The sequence below is a fragment of the Vicugna pacos genome, chromosome 30 (assembly GCF_048564905.1).
Source record: "Vicugna pacos chromosome 30, VicPac4, whole genome shotgun sequence".
Classification (NCBI taxonomy): Eukaryota; Metazoa; Chordata; class Mammalia; order Artiodactyla; family Camelidae; genus Vicugna; species Vicugna pacos.
In genome coordinates this window covers 19242702-19262287 of record NC_133016.1, presented here as the reverse complement: position 1 = coordinate 19262287, position 19586 = coordinate 19242702, and the positions used below count along the sequence as shown (strand labels likewise).

General features: G+C 39.3%; 2 protein-coding genes, 1 long non-coding RNA gene and 4 other non-coding genes across 10 annotated transcripts; all 7 read right to left on the bottom strand.

Annotated features, from left to right (window-relative positions):
* Nucleotides 1-5193, bottom strand: LOC140690464 (uncharacterized). Of its 2 annotated transcripts, none has more exons than XR_012065762.1 (3): nucleotides 3070-5193; nucleotides 2411-2566; nucleotides 1-135 (listed from the first exon to the last, which is right to left on the bottom strand). It is a non-coding gene; the product is annotated as an uncharacterized lncRNA (long non-coding RNA). The 2 variants fall into 2 exon arrangements; XR_012065763.1 differs by having other exon boundaries at nucleotides 3844-5193.
* A 1907-nt stretch (nucleotides 5194-7100) lies between these two features.
* C30H18orf32 (chromosome 30 C18orf32 homolog) lies at nucleotides 7101-10947 on the bottom strand. Of its 2 annotated transcripts, none has more exons than XM_072952265.1 (3): nucleotides 10814-10947; nucleotides 8053-8240; nucleotides 7101-7434 (listed from the first exon to the last, which is right to left on the bottom strand). In XM_072952265.1, exons 2-3 carry the CDS (start codon nucleotides 8215-8217, stop codon nucleotides 7369-7371), a joined length of 231 nt encoding a protein of 76 aa, XP_072808366.1. In that variant the 5' UTR covers nucleotides 8218-8240; nucleotides 10814-10947; the 3' UTR covers nucleotides 7101-7368. The 2 variants fall into 2 exon arrangements, with proteins under 2 accessions (XP_072808366.1, XP_072808367.1); XM_072952266.1 differs by lacking the exon at nucleotides 10814-10947 and adding an exon at nucleotides 10552-10671.
* A 962-nt stretch (nucleotides 10948-11909) lies between these two features.
* Nucleotides 11910-15250, bottom strand: RPL17 (ribosomal protein L17). Of its 2 annotated transcripts, none has more exons than XM_072952263.1 (7): nucleotides 15210-15250; nucleotides 14335-14387; nucleotides 14213-14253; nucleotides 13584-13718; nucleotides 13241-13339; nucleotides 12719-12910; nucleotides 11910-12042 (listed from the first exon to the last, which is right to left on the bottom strand). In XM_072952263.1, exons 2-7 carry the CDS (start codon nucleotides 14372-14374, stop codon nucleotides 11995-11997), a joined length of 555 nt encoding a protein of 184 aa, XP_072808364.1. In that variant the 5' UTR covers nucleotides 14375-14387; nucleotides 15210-15250; the 3' UTR covers nucleotides 11910-11994. The 2 variants fall into 2 exon arrangements, with proteins under 2 accessions (XP_072808364.1, XP_072808365.1); XM_072952264.1 differs by lacking the exon at nucleotides 15210-15250 and adding an exon at nucleotides 14914-15031.
* On the bottom strand, nucleotides 12606-12669 carry LOC140690540 (small nucleolar RNA SNORD58). Its single transcript, XR_012065852.1, has one exon. It is a non-coding gene; the product is annotated as a small nucleolar RNA SNORD58 (small nucleolar RNA).
* LOC140690541 (small nucleolar RNA SNORD58) lies at nucleotides 13429-13495 on the bottom strand. Its single transcript, XR_012065853.1, has one exon. It is a non-coding gene; the product is annotated as a small nucleolar RNA SNORD58 (small nucleolar RNA).
* On the bottom strand, nucleotides 14083-14147 carry LOC116277785 (small nucleolar RNA SNORD58). Its single transcript, XR_004187240.1, has one exon. It is a non-coding gene; the product is annotated as a small nucleolar RNA SNORD58 (small nucleolar RNA).
* LOC116277786 (small nucleolar RNA SNORD58) lies at nucleotides 14470-14535 on the bottom strand. Its single transcript, XR_004187241.1, has one exon. It is a non-coding gene; the product is annotated as a small nucleolar RNA SNORD58 (small nucleolar RNA).
* Nucleotides 15251-19586: the final 4336 nt, after the last annotated feature.

Below are 19586 nucleotides of genomic sequence, written 5' to 3'. Positions count from 1 at the left end.
GTGTCATCCTGAAGTAGATTTCCTTCTGGATACAAGCCCAGGAGTGGGATTCCTGGGTCATATGGTAAGTCTATTGATTTGGAATAATTTAAAAGGTAATTATCCTAAATGCATTTTGTTGTCCTGGATTGAATCCTAGAACAGAAAAGGGACAGTAGTGGAAAGATTAGGTAAAATATGAATAAAATCTGGTGTTTCATTAAGAGTAATGTATCAACGTTCATGTCATAGTTTTCATAAGTATACTCCTGGTAATGTTGGGTGATGATTATGAGGGGGAAATAACTGAGGAGGCGAAATCAGAACCCTCTATAATAGCTTGCAACTTTTCTATTAATCTAAAATTACTCCCAAATAAAAAGCTAATTTAAAATAATATCATAATTGTTCAGTTCCTGATACCAAAAATGTAGTGATTATGTGTCATTGAAGAAACCACAAAGCCTCTGAGTCCTCGCTCATAAAATAAGAATAGGCAAGTAACGCTTGTCCAGGCTGCTGGCCCCTGAGAGTCAAACAAGACACTTCTTACGAACATGCTTTGCAAAGTACAATTTGAGTGGAAGATGTGAAATGTTGATATAGGCATGATTTTACAGGGATGTTTATACACACAAAGTGAGCTGGAGAATTGAATCTATCATATGAAAAAAATATGTTTCTAAATCATATTTTTAATTATATCAAACCTAAATTGTAATGAAGCTGCTTCATTTATTTAATCTTATTAGGAAATGTTTTAGCAGTTATTTTCAGAATCATAAACATGTTTATATTCCTTATACTAGTAGCCTTAACCCTAAAAATTGTTCTAAAAGTAAAATGAGGTGGTGTAAGTTTTTTAGTGAAAGATGATGTCATTTATAATAGTAAAAATTCAGAAATATCTAAAATGTTGAATGATAAAATGTTTATGTAAATCAGTCTACTACAAACTAGTAGCAAAATATGCTATGACTAAGACACTAGTAATAAAAGGACAAAGATGGTGAGACATTTTTACGTGCTAAATGAGAAAAACAACAAAAACATTGTGATAACCCTGCTCAGACATTTTAATATTATTTTAAAATCAGAAGTAAACATGTAAAAATGGTAGGGATTTTTAAATTTTCAAAAGATATTTTGGTATAATTATAAAAAATTTAACATGAAAAATCAAGTTTAAAACACACAACACCATATTTTTCACGATCTAAATATTTGTTCAGAAAAAGATGAGGTTTGAGGGTAATTTTATTATCACCCAGGGCAATTAATTTGCATAGGTGAAACCAACATGCTAACATAACACGGAGTCTAATACTGAAAGGGCTTACCTTCTGTAAACCATCCACAGACAGCTGCACCGTGGGCCCAGCCCTCCCATCCTCTGTACTGACTCTGATACCAGTTTTCACTTCATATACTCCTACGTGGAACAGCTTGTTCTGTCTGTACCTCTCATTGAAGACCCCATGGTCTTTCCTTTCTTGATAGTCATATTCTTTAAATGCTGGAGCTACACAGGAGATCGCTCAGGTCCCCTCAAACCAGAAACTGTGGGCTCTGGGCCATGTCTTGGATCTGTGACCCTGGAAATTTTGCCTCCTGACTCTTACCACTGCTCACTGTTTCATTCCCATTTGTTTCAGCAACAACCCTATTGCAGCATCGATCATTCTGAAAATGATAGAGAAATTCCTCTTTCAACTTTGAAGTTGATATATTATGTAATATACATAGTAATTGTACTATTACATAGTACTATGTAGTATGTTACATAGTAATTATACAGTATTACATGGTAATTATAATATTCAAAATTGTATGAGAAATTAGTAGTACAGTTGTCATCATAAGCAGTGTTTTTTCATTATATTTTAACTTTAAATGAATAGATTTAAAACTCCATTCTGATTACTCTCCCTGATAAGTTCCTTAAATCCTCTGTACGTTTGATCCAGGATTATTATTTATTTCATAAAAGATTTATTCTTATTCTGTCTAGCTAAGCGTATTCCTTTCCTTCATAGTCTGAGAAATATGTTCTCTTCAGATTTCAGACCCTTTCTCTCCCCTCAGTATTGCTCTGCTGATTTATCTAAATGTCTCAACTTTTATACTCTTACTATTCCTGGAATTTGGAAAAAAACTAATTGTCTAGGTTTCCACCTGTGTCCTTCCTGATGGATGCCTGAGCCTTCTTTCCATCTGTTGTCTTAGTGACTTAGCTCATTTCAGGAGAGACAAAACCATGACAACTAGCACTAAAGCAGTTGAGAACTTCACCCGTTTAAATAGCCTGAACAGTTCTGAAGCAGAAGTCAAGTGCTATTTGTGACATCAGGTGCACGTGGGGAAAATTAAATGGGCAAATTTAAAATCAGAAGACTACACTCTGGGACTTGAGTAAGACACTCTATCTTACCTTTCATGTCCTTCCCTGGGCCACTTTTAGCAGTTTTTTGTGGGAATATTAAGTGCTATATTGCATATCAATAAGTCTAAATGGTAAATGGCACTTGAGTTACATTGCTTCTATGATGATATTATTCATATAGCCTCAAAAATTCCACTTTTTAACCTAAAACACCAAGACAAAGGACCGTGTTAGAGGATGAAGGATAAATGAGAATATATAAAGTAACAAAAACATGCTATTGACTACCTATGACACAATGATTCATTTGCTGCGTTTCATAGTTATGTGGGTTTAATTTGAAGATGAAAAACTGAAGATAGGTCTAATTTTTAGACTTGAAAAGGAACTCCTAGCCCTCCAAAAAATCTTTGCATTCAAATAGCTGCTAATTATTGAGCACTTATGTTGCATCAAGTGTTGTCCAATTAACTCCGTATGTATTGTTTCCAAATCCTTTGGCCTTGTTAACATATAATCTCCATTAAAAAATAAACCCTCTGAGCGCAAACAAATTTGTACAGCTGGCCCACGTGTGCACAGTTACATGACAGACCCTAGCCTGCCTTAAACCTGGTAGCCTGCATCACGATACCCGTACTTTCAAGTACTACATCTCAATTTAAAATCCTTTCTGAATATGCAAAAATGTGAGTTACAAATCTCACCATGTCTCTGTTCCTTGAGAATTCTGGTAATGACAATCTCTTATTCTCTATAGGAAAGTCCATCCTCTAGCTGGCCAAAACATGAAGTATGGGTCCAAGTCTTACTTCTACAACTAAGAGCGGGAGGAAGGGCAACTCTGGCAGATGAGGTTGAGAATTTTCCCTGCTGCTTCTCAAGCACTGTCTTCAACATGGTCTCCAGGAAAAAATAAATAAAGAAGCAAAAGTTTCCTCCTTGACTTCTAATTGGAATTTAAAGAAATTCCCCAAGAGGCCATAAACCTGCAGAATTGCCTCTCAGTTCCCCTCAGGGCTTGGAAATTTCCCATCATTACATTTTTCCAAGATGCAGTCTGTGGTTTGACTTGTTCAAGTGTTTGTAAACTTTTTATGCTCCCAATCAGAGATTTTTTTCTTTTTTCTTTTTTGACTTCTCCTGGTCTTCTATTTGAAGATGCTTTCACTTGCCTTCATATTCAGAAACTGAAAACTGTGTGAACTGGGACTGAATATAGTGCCTTAGCAGAACTGGGGTGAAAAGCCTGTGTACTTATTAAGTGAAAAAGATGAATTCTGGGATGAGGCACAGCATCAGTCCACAAAGACATGTTCTGTTTGAGGGTGAGAGCAGCAGTCCATGCTTATTAAAGAATAACAATTAAATACATTTTTGCACATAAAAAATAAAAGCAATTGAGATATAAAATAGAGGATAGAAAAGAGACATAATGAACACTAAATAGGCCAAAGAAATCAGCAAAAATTGATCAACACCTTCAGGACAGGTAGACAGTGGGATCCAAACTGGTTCCCATCATCATCACAAGCATGATTTGGACATGTCCACTCCCATTTGCTACTTCAAAATCTAGATGTGGGATAAGGAAGAGAAAAAATAATCACTGAAGTAGTTAAGATAAACAGTTAAAAAATTGAAACTGAGGACATAGAAATGGAGAGGAGAAGAAAGAACTAAAAGCTACTTAAGAGGCATAGATAGCAGTTTGGGGTCAACAATAATAATAAGCAATGTGACTAAAAAGCATATTACAAAAGTCATGGGTCAGTCTGAGATATTTTGATTAATTGATGGAGATTTAGAATCACAGGTAGAGAGGAACTACTTAGGTATTTGTCTGTTGTCCAGTCAGAGCACAGAAAGATACTCCCTGGGGCCCAAGCATCTCTCTTCCTGTTCAATTCCAGACTCCATCTCTTCTTGTTCTCTACTAGGAAAGCAACCCTGAAATATAGATTATCTGTATCTGTTAGGATTGGTATTATGAGGCAAGAGAACACTTGTGTGGTATAGAATAGTGGTTACCAAATCGGGTCCAAGGACAGGTGATAAAAGTTTTCACCAACCATAAAAAGAAAAACACGGAGAAAACTGAATTTTTCATAAAAATAGCTAACTTTTATAAACGTATTCACACTGATGGGCTATTGTTATCCCCTATTCTATGTTCCTCTTCACTCTTGGTATCAAAAATGGCTTTTTTAAAATGAAATAATGGTGATAATAAATCACAGCTTTTAAGTATATTCTTGTTTGGCAAAACAAAAAGTCGACAACTGTGTATCAGTCCCCTCAACTAAAAAAAATATATTTTTTTTCCCAGTACGTAAAATACAAGACTGGGAACCAGTGCTCCAGTGGGAGACTGCTAGAAGTAGAAAAGGCCTTAGAAGACCAGTAATTCTCAGAAAGTAGGTTTAAGTGAACTGGAATGATCTGGAGGATCACTTAGCAAAAACATCCATTTTAACCACTTAAGAGTATTGAATTAGAAAAACTGAGGAAGTAAACTAAGAAAGAGGAAGACGTGAGATCCAGGATACAGGAGATCCTACAGGGGAGAGGGAGAGGAAATTCCCCAAGACTGTCACTGTGCACCAGGCCTGGGCGACAACTAGCCAACGGAGGGAGTGTACCAGGAGAAAGGGGAGTAACTGCAGGAAGCAATGCTTTATGTGAAGGGAAACTCAAAAGCACTATACTCACAATCTATGTAGTGACCAGTGTTCACATGCTCATCCTACCAGTGTCCCAGCAAGACGCAGATGGCACCCTCGAGATAAAGACGTGGTGCCGAGCAAGTAGTCATAGATGCTATCACCCTGAGCCCCAGAAGGGCAAGGAGAGGGAGAGGTTAGTGGAAACTGAAAGGAGTCATGTGGACTTGGCCACCTGGAGGTAGTGACTTTTGGCTCAGGAACACACCTGTCCTGAAGAGGCCTTGAAGGGAAGGAGCCAAGGGAATAAATACCTTGACCTGGCTCCTTCCCTCCCTCCCATCTCCTGCTGCAGATCTCACTGGCCAAACCCAACAGAACCCAGAGGTCCCAGCTGTAGTAGTCCATACATCTTTCTTGAGCAGGAGAGCAGGGTGAAGGGAGCAGAGATCTGGAGGGGCAAATGAAAGACTTCTGGAACACTCATGATGATATATATACACACTGATCAAGGACTTAACCAAAATTTACAAAAACATTTGGAAGACGTATGGGAGAAGGAGAGGGAAATACTGTAAGACAGCTGTATCTCAATCATGGCAAGAAGTCAATAATATTTAAAGTTGGTATCTCTAAAAACTACAGCTATCTATGTATCATTTAGAAATATGGAGATAAATCATAAGACAAAAACAATAGCTGAGTGAGTAAAGCCTTTGGTATTTTTTTTTTTTTTTGGTGGGGGGAGGTAATTAGGTTTATTTATTTATTCTTGGAGGAGGCACTGGGGATTGAACCCAGGACCTTATGCATGAACATGTGCTCTACCACTTGAGCTGTGCCTTCCCCAGAGGAAAGCCTTTGGAAACTCAGGGATTAGGGACATTATAAACCTTGCAATATTATTTGATTTTTTAAAATGATGTATTTAATAAAAACTAATTTTAAAAAAGTTGCTAGAAGGCTCTAGGAAAAGCTAACACTGGGGTAAAAAAGAAAGCTAACACTAGTTATACCTGTGGAGCTAGAATAAGGGAATGAGAGTAGAAAAAAAAACATTAACTTTTCACTTCACTTGCTCTTATATTGTTTTACTATGAACATCTGCTATTTTCATAATAGTTTTTATATCTTAAAAAAAAGAACTAGATCAACTGGATTTAGTCGCTAAAGGGAATTTATCCCTCAGGTGGGCTAGGGCAGAGAAGCTGAAACACATTCATTTGAATCAAATGAAGTCCTAGGTGGATCAATGACTTGACCAGACACATACATAGCTTAACAAAGCCTCGGTTAGGACCTAGGACTTCACTGGGGACCCAAGGGGAGGAGTCCCTTCTAATCTCTCTTTGCTTCAGAGAGAATAAATATTATATAAAGGTATGTCTCATCATCTTTGAATATTTACGTATTTAAGTGAAGAAGCCTAGGGATGAAAGACCAAGTAGAGAGGCCCAGACCAGGCGAGAACTGCTCAGTCACGTCACTCTGGTTGAGAACCACTAATTTTAGAGCATCTTGTTATGCAACAAAATAATTGATATAATCTACTCTTTAAAAAAAAAAGAAGAAAATATTGTTGTCCTATAACTACCTGAGTGCCATCACACCATTATAATACTGCTTTCTGATGTGGTAAAAACAAAAAACAAGAAACAAGAAAACCCTTCCTTTTAAACATTTAAATATTAAAAGGAAAAAGAACCACAAGCTAAACTGAATGTTTAATACATTTGTAGGAGGAGAGGAATGTGACAAGGATTAGAATTTTATAATATACACTAAACATTTATGTAAAAGATGTTCCATTTTTCAGAGAAGTTTCCCCTAGTTCCCTGTCTTTTCTGTCTTCCTCAGAGCAATAAACAGTAATTACTACTCTCTCAGATAAGCTGCTCCACTGACTTGGACAGTAATTACATCTTTATGTTTCATTATCTCCAAAAACTACCTTTCATTTCATAGCACAGTCTCACTGCACTGTTTCACAGTAAAATTGTACTCCTCAAATTTGAAGAACTTGAATAAAAGGTAGAGGCCCAAGGATTTTTAGGCATTGAATAAGTAACAATGTCTACGGGCACAAACGTTCTATTTATTCATATTTTAATAACTGCAATAAAAGCAATGAAAGCTACTTTAATGAAAAAGGAACTCAGGAATGAGATAATTAAATATAACTAACTACATTTCAAATACAAATACCAGAGTAGTGTCAGGTAAATATCTATATTATCTACCCTGAATTCTGGTCTGAGAAAAAGATCGGAGACAATTACAAGGAAGGTGCTTCATATCATCAGGTCCATTTTTAAAACAATGAGATCCTTTAGGACAATCACTTTAGTCTTTCTTTTTCTCAGAGATTTCTGTTGGTCCTCTTGATGGTAACCCATTTATGTCTGCACCCTGAAATGAAAAATCATTTTAGATATTAGTTGTAATAATATAATAATATTTAAAAGACAGACACTATAAGAGATATTCTCTTTAAAAACAGACAACGAAGTCCAGAATGATAGAACTTCCAGAAACGTGCAGGATGGCTAAATTTGTGCAGCTGAACAAAACCAAAGTTGAATTTAACAAGCACCATTGCTAAAAGACAGCTAAATTGCCTATTCATTAAAAAAAAACTTATTGTTTAAAAAAAAAACTCTATGATCCTACCAATTAAGTATCTTATCAAAGTTATCAATCAGTGAAACTGGCTTATTTTAGTATCATCTCTTGTCTTCTATTAACTATTTAGCATTACTCTTACCAGCCAGGAAATACTGGTTATTATCTTGGCTATAAAGCAAAGAGCAAACTCATAAATCAGAGGTCTAGTTTAAAACCTTAGTTTAAACAAATGTTAACTGTTTAAATAAAAAACCCCAAATCTCTATTTTAAAAAAGAAGGAAATGTAGACACATTAATGAAGGTTTTGTCTGAAGAACTTGCATTTCCAAAAGCCAAGTATTTTACCCTGTACCCCAGCCCCCGCAACCCCCCGCTCATTCAAGGCATTTTAACGTTCTTACCTTATAGTCTACTTTGCCTTTGCTTGTATCGTTGGATTCTCGTACAGCTTTCCTAGGCCATATACGACTAACGAAAGGGGAAATCAGCGGGTATATATATGGCTCCAGAAATTTTTTGTAGACCCAGAGCAAAACTGGAATGACAATGCAGGGAATGCACACCATTGTCCCAGGCTTGAGCTCTTGGACTGCCAATAAACGTGAAGAAAAAACAAATTAGATCAAATAACTGAAGGAATTCACCTAGATTAAGATATTTGAAATGACTTTCTACACTGAAGGAAAAACTCAAATCATACTACAAGTATTAGCTTAAATCAAGTCTATTAAATCAAAATGCTGCTATCTGCAAGGTAAAGGAATAATAAGTGGTCTACCGGAAAATAATAGTGAGGTGCCTGCCTCCAAACCTCTCCAATCACTGCTCCCCAATCATAAATATGATAACATGAAGGAATAGCACCAACATTTGCTGAGTGCTAGGCAGTCAAGCTCTTAACACATATCAACTCACTTAAAACACCCAGTGAGGTTGAGTACCCTGGCATTTCCATTTACAGATAAATAAAAGAGGGCACAAAAACATTAAGAAACTTGGTAATTTTCACATACTCCAGTTTAGTGTGACTTAACTTGCAAAGCCCAACCACCTTCAGGGACTGACAATATTCGTTACACAACTTACAATGCCAAGGGAAAATTTTGTTAAATGGAACTCAATGAGATAACACTTTGGAAGACCTCTAGGCTGCAAACTGGCTGGCCTCTCCCAGGCAACAACTCTCCCTTGATATATTTGCTTTTCCTTTTTTAATAGCAATTAAGGTATACTGAGTAATAAAAAATTTTAATTTAGTATTGTTATTTGTATAAGTAAATTGTCCATTTCCAAACATTAACACCTAAATTTCCTTGATGATTAGAAACTGTCTTGGAATTTCTCAAAATCAGCAATTTCTTGAAAAAGAACAAATATTATTTCCATAATATACTATCAAACCACGGACCTTTTAAATTGACGAGAATTTTTAATCCCTTAGCAGAGGCCTTAAAAACTCAGAAGCTTCAGAACAGTGCATAAGGCTAAAAATTAAGGATGTTAAATTTTCTTATTTTCAAAACACTGTAAATTAAGTAGTATTTGCTGACAAATGAATAAGCACTGTTACACTAAAGCAATTCAAAATTATTTACAAGTGAAGAGTGGTATAAATAATCCAATCTGAATGTGGCTTTGAAATGAATTACAAGACCTGTAAACAAATATAAACGTACATCAAGGAATGACCAGCTATTTTATAAAGAATTCATAACTGGATTCTTTAAAAACAGTCCTCTAGTCAAATTTAATAAAACAGTGTAAGAATTTATCAAAGCATTTTGTTTCAAAATTTTAAAGAACGTATTTTCTGATTACAATAAGCCAAACTGGCAGGAGAAGGAGGAGGGTCTTTTTCAAAGAATTATTATTCTTGGCTATTGGACATGTAGAATCTGATCAGAAGAGACTTAAGAGGTGGCCTGGTTCAGGTCTTATGAGTACCACAGCCTAATACTCAAGCAGCTGCCTGAACTTGAGACCTGCTTTCACTATTTTCAACATAGTGTTCTTGGGCAAATCATTTAACCAGTCTTTGCTGTAGTGCTCTCATGTCTAATGTGAAGACAATAATAAATAGTACCTATCTCAGAGGGATGTAGTGTGGACTAGATAAATTCATAGGAATACAAAGCTCAGAACAGTGCATACGTTAATGTTAAATGTTGTTACTAAAAGGGAAAAAAACCAAAAAACCCAAGGATTAATTTCTAATCATCAAGGATCCAAAAGTAATAAACTGTTCAAAGCCCACACAAAGGCAACCAGTAGCTAGAGCTGGCTAAGACCAGAATTCCTAAAACTGGTTTCCTAGCTCAATGCTCTTGCCTTTTCCCTTCCAAAACCATGATCATCATCATTCCACTTTCTACCAAACTTTCAAAACCAACCAAATCCTTCAATACAACAGACAATACCATCGAGCACTAGACTATTAAGACTGTCAATCCCTCCATTGTAAAGATTTAAGTTTTTAGCTACTTGAAATTGTGTTTTAAGTGAATTCTCAAGAAAAAATATCACTAATTACTTTTGTCAAATTATGGCTTAGAAAGGTCTAGAAGGCGGCTATGACATATTGATTAAAAAAAATCACGATTTTTTAAAATTCTCTCCAAGCCAATTCTCGGATATTACAGTAGAGCAAGAAAAATGGATTGAAACTGCTGGAGGAGAGAAATTTCTTTCATCGGCCTTAGTCCACTACAATAGAATAGGAAAAGGCGGAGGCTCCATCAAAACTTGGGCCGGGGTAGCGGGGGAAATGCCACCTCCTTAAGCAACCCGGCGTATTATTTACTGGAGACAGAAGAGAGCGGGACAGGCTGAGTCAAAGACAAGGACTGAAAAGATAGAACAAGGGCGAATGGTGGTGACAATAACAGAGAAGTGATACCGACAATTCAGGCCAGAGAGCGGATCCTGAGGAAAGGAGAGACGGATCGGACGCAGAAGAGGGGTGGACGCGGACGCAGGGGAGGAAAACGGCGAGGAGGGCAGGGGCTCCGCGGGTGCGGGCAGCGGTGGACTGTGACGGCCGGCGGGCCGCAGAGCGCTGGAGAACCGCGCACCCCGCAGGCTGCTTAGCGCGTCCCCACAGCGCCGAGCCCCCGTCCGCCCCGAAGCCCCAGCCGCAGCCTCGGCCCCCGGGGCCCCGCTCACCCGCGACCACCACCAGAGGAAAGGTCCGCGCTTCTAGAGTGAGGGACGCGGAGGGACGTGCCGCAGCCGCGCCAATGGGCACAACAAGGGCCGACAAAGGTGCGCCTGCGTCAGCCCGAGGACGCGCCGGACGTACCGTGACGCCCAGGCTGGGACTGGGGGCGGCTTCCGGCCCGGCGCGGAAGCCGCTGGCTTAAAACCTGCGGGCCAGGCGGAACGGCCTTCCCCGGCGCCCGGTTGCCGGGACAGGACCCGGGGTGCTGACCCAGGAGAGGATAACGCCTGTGCTAGTGGCTCACCACCTTCGGGAAGGCCTACTCTACCTGCTGTTCTCCAGTGCAGTTGTGGCTAAGCTAACCATTCTACTACAGTAATACTAACAGTGAAGTCAACTTTAAGCGGTATTCTCTTACAAAAAGCAACACTTCGCACCCGCTAGCATAAACAGTCGAGAAGGCGGAGTTGGAACCCTCATACACTACTGGTCAGACTGTAAATATCGCTGCTTTAGAAACGCCTGGAAATCCGTCAAATGTTTAAATAGCTAATCCAGCAGGGCCACTCTTGGTATACACTCAAATGAAAATACATGCCACACAAACTTTGTAATAGCTAAACTAAACAACAGGACCGGTATTCCACACTTCCACAGTGAAACACAGGCACATGCTGCAACATAAACCCTAAAAAAATTATTCTAAGTCAAAGCCAGTGACTAAGGGCCACATACTAATACTTCATTTTTATGAAATGCTCAGAATAGGCAAATGTACAGTCAGAAAATTGGTTGCCTATGGCTGGATTGTGGGTAGGGGATAGTGACAGCCAACCACTACCAAGGTTCCTCTTTGGGATGTTGAAAATAACTAAAATTCATTGGGCTGATGGATGTGGAACCAAATATACTAAATGCCACTTAACAGTGCGTTTAATCTCAATGTCGGTGTTAAAGTTTCAGAAATTTCCCCATGTTCTAATATTCCATTTTATGCACAAATTCACTGAGATGCAAAACAGCATGCTATGAACCAAAATTAGTGGTTCAGAGCAACAGAATAATCTAACTCTAATAAGAAGAAAACTCATATGATCAATCTTGTGATGACATTTAAAATATATTTACTAATTAAGACAACCAAGACTCTGCTTTTACTTTTATTTGCATTTATTTTTTGCTGAATTTATTCCCGGGCCATAAGTTTTTGTTTCTTCAGTTTCTTCTGGGATATCTGTGGAAAAGAAAAAAAAGGGCTTAAGATTCCAGGAGAAACCCATACTACACCTTAAAGGAGGTCGTATCTCAATGAAAGAGCAACTGAAAATTTCAACAAAAAGGTTAAGAGTCCTTTGGTGTAGAGACAAGGGGAGATGAGATGGGCAGCTGGGAGGAAATTATAGTAAGCAGGAGAGTCAAAACTGCACGCAGGGAGCCGAGTTGGTTAAGACTAAGCGACAGCAAGGATGGAGGATATTTAATGATAAAAATCAACAGAAGTCAAATCCATTAGGTGTGAATTATCACCCTCAGGTTCCAGACTTAAAGAACTAAATGTAATCATTAACTGAAAACAAGCTTATTAGATTGGGGGGAGGCAGGGAAGGGGCCCTTTGGATATGTGGCATTCAAAGTGACTATGGACACTTCAAATGCAGGTAAAGAGTAAGTGAGGTAGAACATCAGATAATCATGTAGTTCTAATAAACTGGATAATACAAAGTTACTATTCATTATTAGTCACAAAACAAAGGAGACCCATGAAAGCCAAAATAAAATGACTACAAGAGGTAGTTGGTTGCTCAGAACAGTTTCCTTTCACGGTTATTCCAAAGGTGTCCTAAGTCAGTCATCACAGCAATCACTAATTCTAATACACCAAAGGAAACAGCAAAGACTAAGTAATTTACCTTTTTCTTCTGTGCAACCTCCTCTTCTGGTTTAGGAACAATCTGCTCTTTTTCAGTAAGGATCATCTCAATGTGGCAGGGAGAGCTCATGTAAGGGTTGATCCGACCATGAGCTCTGTAAGTCCTGCGCCGCATCTTGGGAGCTTTGTTCACCTGGATGTGCTCAATGACCAGTGAATCTACATCTAAGCCCTGGGAAGAAGGGAGGGGAAACAAAACCAGGTAATACCTTTATTTTAAATCCACAAACTGCCGTTAAAGTCCCTGCCTTAATGCAATCATTTTGAAAGGCAACCTTTTAAAACTATTTGTTCAAGCAATTTTTAAACACGTAGGATAGTGTCCTTTAAGTCTAAGTAACTGCCAAAACTCAGTGCGAAATGTACCTTGTTTATAAGGGCACTCCATAAAGGTCGCTGAGGAATGGAGTTACAGGATGGGTAGCATTAAATAAATTCGGACAACAGCAACTTTAAATGAATAATGAAATTGCATGCATAAAGATGTTTATGGTTTGGGTACCTTAAGTTCTGCATTACTTTCCGCATTTTTGAGCATGTGCAGTAAAAACTCAGCACTCTTTTTGGGCCATCGACCCTGTGTCCAGCCCCACTGTTTTGCCTAAGAAAATGAAAAAAAAAAGAGAGGCTATTAGTTATTTCCCGATTTAAATCAATGTTATAATCAAGATGACTTATTTTAACATTAAGGTTGCTCAGAACATGTTTTTTTTCATGGTTAATCCAAAGGTGTCCAAAACTACCATCATAGGAGCAAGATCCCGATTAAAGGCAGATCGTAGCCATTCTTATTCCATCCACTTTCCCTCAGTTTGTCTTTTGAAACGACAACTACGAATTCTCACCTGGGCACACCTACCAACTCCACCATTGTAACGACGGAACGGCACACATTGCTTCTGTAAAGTGACGTCCTTCAAATACTTGGTGGCTTTTCGGATATGCATACCCTTAATGGCCTGGGCAGTTTCACGAGTGTTCTAAGTATAAATAACATAAGCTGTGAGTTAACCGTATTTTCAGAAACCTCAATTTAAAAAGTAAACATTATCAGATTTTCAAAATATGAACATTTATCAACAGCTAAAACCTTTCTTTGGAAGTGAGGTAAAACAATGAGGAAAAAAAATCTGTGATTAAGAGCCAAGGACGCTTGGTTTGAAGGTGGAGAAAAATGATTCCAAAAACCATTTATTCACTATTAACATGCTCTCCATCATCTTGCAAACAATTACATGTCCCAGATCTTGGTCTGTATACTAGGTTCTCAGGTAGTTTCACCCAATTCCACAAATCCTAAATCAAAGTGCTCATTATATACTGATGATTACCCACCAAAAGGTGGCTGCTCAGAATTGATTTATTTTCACGGTAAATCCAAAGGTGTCCTAAGAAACACATCATCGCAGCTACCTTTTTTAGGATGGTTAAGAACTCGCGGAACTCTTTTAGAGCATAACTATGATTCACATACCTTAAAGTGAACACGAAGATTTGAACCTCTTGATTTGCATGCTAGAAAATAAACAAGTTTTGGTTAACGTTGAGTATCTTATTGTCTTGCTCCAAAATAAGGAATGTTTCTTGTTCACTTACATTTTGTGGGGTTTTCTGGGTCAAGTGAATAGCGAACCATTTTTAGAGGTCACCTGAAAGGGAGCAAGAACCATTCTGTTAATCTATGTTTACAGCGGCATATAGTTTATACAAGTCTTAAGTACTACCCCCGCGGCTGCTCAGAGAGTAATTGTTTTCATGATTAATCCAAAGGTGTCCTAAGAAACAACATCATTGCAGCCATCCTTCTCTGTCCAGTTTTCTTCCCTTTTGTAACTACCAGTGACTACAGAAGTGCTGACATCAGACTAGTGAAACGGACTTCGTCAGCCCTCTTGCCTTCTGGAAGAAAACAGTCTGTTTCAATTCACATCTGGACGCACTGGCAACTCAAGCCAACTACAGTCCCCTACGTGCTCCCCCTCTATAGAAACCTCCTTTGCTCACAGCTTCACAAATAATCCGCTCTTTCCACACTTTAAGGTTATTACTTGAGTTAAACGCCGTTGAAGTTGAAAAAACTTAAAAGAGTAAAGCCTCGACCCGACCTGACCATATACCCCGCAAACTTTCTCTGGACGTGGCTACAAACGCGCTGCGTACGCGGCCTCCACTCACCACGAAACACATGACCTCCGGAGTCGGCACCGATCACAGACTGCCAGTACAACCCCGCCACCCGCATTCCTGCCCATCGGGCCCCTCTGCCTGCTGCCAAGGCCTGACGGCGCCGGGGCTCCGGGCTGGGGAATCCGACACGTCGCCCGGCACAGAGGGCCACCGCCACCAGCGAGTAATCAGTAGCCGCCAGCATCCTCCTCCCGAGGGTCTCGAAATCGGCGCCCCCAAGTCTAGGATGGCAGCGATTACCGGAGGATTCAAACGTCGGAGAAAGAAGCCGAAGACCTACTCACCTCAGGCCGCCTACAGGAAAAGGAAGAGCGGTGGTTCATGGGAGAATTCATGAGATCTCGCTATCTCGCGAGATTTCCTGCCGAAGGAACGAGATTTGAAGAGAGGAGGAGGGCGGAGGGAAAAGGGAGTATGGAGTTTGTTTGAGAAGATCTGAAAACGAATTGCCTCCTTAGGTACTGTCTCAAAATTCTCCTCTTTTTTTGTATACAGAAAATGTTACGAATTTTAAATATCAATCAATTGAAAACTGGTTTGTAGTTCTAGGACAGGACCACGTATCGTTAGGTATAGATGAGGCATTCATTCGTCAACTTTCGTTAGGTTTCATTATGTGATTATGTGAAAGTGGTTAGTAAATGGACAATAAAAAGATTCGAAGGACGAAATGTAATTATGGTAATCAGAAAATTCTCAGGATGGGAATATCACTCAATCAATTGTACAGCAACAGTATGAAGGCTGTACTAACTGAAGTGTCTGGTTCAAGAGTGGGGTCTGGTTCCTCACTGCAACTGATAGATCTTCATCTGGGAAAGGATGTCTGTTCCTTGAGAACAAAAATACCAAAGGGCATTTTCTTCCTCATTCAGGTCATCCATCTGGTTATTCCCTTACAGTCACTGATTGTATTAGCACTTAGCTTTAGGTCTTCCTTTTATAGCCTTAGTGAATTAGTGAAAATTTTAAATGAACTCTCTAAATTGTATTATATTTATACATGTATATTTATATATTTACTTCAATCTGTTGTTTTAACAGAGTCTTTATTTTAATTTTATTATATTTATTGTGCAGAAATCTTAATTGCTAAAACAATAGTTAACTACAAATAGGAGTAATCCTTAGCAATCAATTTATTTGTTCATTCATCCATTCAGTGAATATTCATTGAACACTTATATGCCCACCATGATGCTAGATGCTATAGTATAACAAGTACTGGGAAAGTCTCACATGTCAAGGAATCCACAGTCTTAGAATGAGAGTAGAGATAAAAAGGGAACAAGGAGATGAACAGCCAATTAGAATACAGTGTGAAATTGCTAAAGTGAGGTGAGCACTTCCCTGCCAACCTCAGAGGACACCATACTTTTTTTAATGGAGGTATTGGAGATTGAACCCAAGACCTTGGGCATGCTAAGCAAGTGCTCTACCACTGAGCTATATCTCCACACCCTAAGAATATCACTTTTTGGAGCAGAATAAGGCCATTTGAGGAACAGCAGGATACCCTAATCCTCTCAGAGAACCTGGAGGTAGTCAGGGGCCAGATCACTAGGGCTGGTTAGGGTATCTAGGCCCTGACTTGGCACTTGGAATTTGTTTTAATTGTCATGGAAAACCACTGAAGGGCTTTTTACCTAATGGCTTTAGCAGCTGTTGAAATTCATTGCCTAGATGCATGATTTCATTAGATGTTGAAAAGCAGTGATTTCCCCCCACCTAATTTTATCATCCATTAACATTTTTAAATTGGATTTGTATAAAAAAGTACTTTCCCTCTTTCAAATATTTGAAATATATTTCACACAGGAACGGCAGGCTCAAACTTACTGACATTCAGAAAAATGAGCTGGTTCCCTAATAACTGCCAAAAATACTGATTTAGATTTTTAGAAATCAGCTTTATTGAGGTATCCTTTATATGCAATAAAACTTCCCCAATTTTAGAATTAAAACAAACAAACAAACAGGCACAGTTTTAAGCATTTCACGTTAAGTTTTAAAACTTTGAGGGTTTTCTCGCAGACCCTGTGAGGCAGGTGTCCTTACTATTCACATTCTCGTAAACCAGAAGAGGGATTTTGGAGATCTCAGCAAACACCCACCTACTTATGTGGGTTCCAGAGTCAGACACTTGGAGGGGTTGTCGGGTCTCCCAATTGAATAGTAGTAAAATCTGGATAGGGATTTACTATGAATGGCGGGAAAGGAAGTAGAGCCTCTATGAAGAGAATCTGGCAGTAGAAGGTGGTAGAATTTTTTGCAACAGATTAATTTCTTAAGGCATCTCATAAAGCAAGACTAATTTCCCAAAGCAATGAACATGAAATAAGAGGGAATGTATTCCCAATACACCTAAATATGCAACTGTCATAACAGTCTACACATTTTTTTCAGCATTCTCTCTTAAGATTTCATAGCGTAATGCTTGAGAGCATAGACAGTGGAGTCAGACTTCCTAGTTTCAAATCTCATCTCCTCTCTCCTCTTCTAGGACTGCCTTTCACTTGCCCTGACCTGGAGAAATTACTTAAGCGACCTGTGTCTCAGTTTCCTTATCTTATCTTCTCTCATCTGTAAAGTGGAGACAATGACGACAGTAGGGGTATTATGAGAATTAAGTGAGTTAATACTTACAGAGCCCTTAGAATGGTGCCTGGTACCCAGAAAGTGCTATTAAGTATTTGTTAAACTAAAAATTATTAACTGTGTTTCAGAGAAGGATTTCTTAAATTAACAGCATGGCAGATCATGAATTTCTTTCTTTCAAAAACCTTTTTCTAACATTTCATCACATCTAAATTCGGTTGCAAAGTTATCGATATTTTTGGATACATTTCCAGCAGTAGTGTTGGCACCCTCTCTTAGATGGAAGACCTTGTTTTAGGATACAGAAAATACTCTTCTGAGTCATAACGGTGAACAACACTGTAATCACTAAAATCACTTATGGGTTCACAAACGTAGATTTGGGTAAAAGCAGTCACACATTAAAGACTGTGACCATATTTATATGATTTCATTTATGCTAAAGACAAAAACTAATCTTTTCTATAAGAAGTCAGGATGGTGGTTGCCCTCGGAGGGGAGCAGGATGACTGGAAGGAGGTAGGAGGTGGCTTCCGGATGCTGATAATGTTCTGTTTCTTCATCAGGATGCTGGTTTCACAGTTCCTTAGCCTGCAAGTTTGTCCAGCTTGTGGAAATTCATGGAGTTGTACACATATGCTGTGTGTGTGTCTCTCTCTCTGTTATGCATATATATTATTCAGTATTATTCTTTATTTATATGAATTTTTGATATTTTTAAGTAACAGTATGTTCATTAGTTTGCTAGGGCTGCCATGACAAAGTACCACAGACTGGCTCAAACAACAGATTTCATGCAATTTCTTTCTTTCTTTGTTGCTGAATCACTAATCCATTCAACTAAGAAGCCATTACATGTACTGGGTGGGCCATTCAGGGTCCATGTACAGTAAATTCTAAGGGGTAATCTACTAGCCATATACAGACAGATTATATAAAGAAGCAAAGATTTTATAAAGAATGCAAGTGATGCCATAAAACAACGCAGGATTCACACCCAGAAGAGTTGTGCAGATCTTAAGTAATTTTGGTGACTGCTTTCTATGGCGTAATGAACATTTGGTGGCATGGAAGGGACCACATGCCAATACGGATTGAATAAATCCGACAATAACCTTTAAGGGTTGCGGTGACCACATGCTGGGTCAGCTGAGCTCAACTTGGAGAAGGGGAAGGGTCTGGCGCTTATTACACAGGCATTGTGGCTGGATGCTCCACATTTGCTAGTTCATAGAGTCTCATGACAGGAGGAGGGGGTAGTCAGGTTGGGCTTCCCCTGGAAGCAAAGTCTGAGACACAGGTGAACAAGTGCTGTGGAAAGGTAGGTCAGGTAGCAGGAATGATCAGGAGGCCTAGTCAGGCTGGGACGCAGTCCCCAATGAAGGCTTCAGCCTGTACCCTGCCCCCACCCAGGGGAACCCTGGGGCTGGATGCTCCTTAGAGTTGTTCCAAGTTGAGGGGGTAAGGGGGCTGGGCCTTTATAAGCCCATTGATCAGTCACTGGAGGTGGGCTGCCCGGGAAGCGGGTGTGACCTTGGGTGAAGCGGGGTTCTTCAGCCAGTCCTTAAAGAGGACTGACAGCTGGGGAATGACAACATTCTTAATGGAGGGAGAGTAAGTCCTTTGTTCCTGAAGAGGGATCTGGGAAGCACATCCCAGTGTCCCCTACAGTAGATATTATTGTTTCATTTTACAGACAAGAGAACCAAGGTTCAGAAGGGACAGAGCAAGGGTTTGAACCTAGGTTTACTGTCAATGCCTGCATTCTTTCCCAGCATCCTGTCTGCCAGTTCTGCACATTCCTGCCTCCCTGTTTGCCGGTGACCTCCACGTTTCCAACCTCGGCTCACCATGGCTATCCTGACTTCCCCACCCTGCCTCGGGGCCCTCCGTCTCTTGATTGGCTATGGTGCTTCCCTCCAGCTTTTACCTGGTCCACAGTCCCACTTCCTCAGCCCATGGCTACCTGCATTCATCAAGATCAATGTAATAAAAGCAATGTGAGGAGGATTATTCTGGCTCTGAGGCACTAGGTGGATTGGTGAAGCCAGCAATGTCAGATT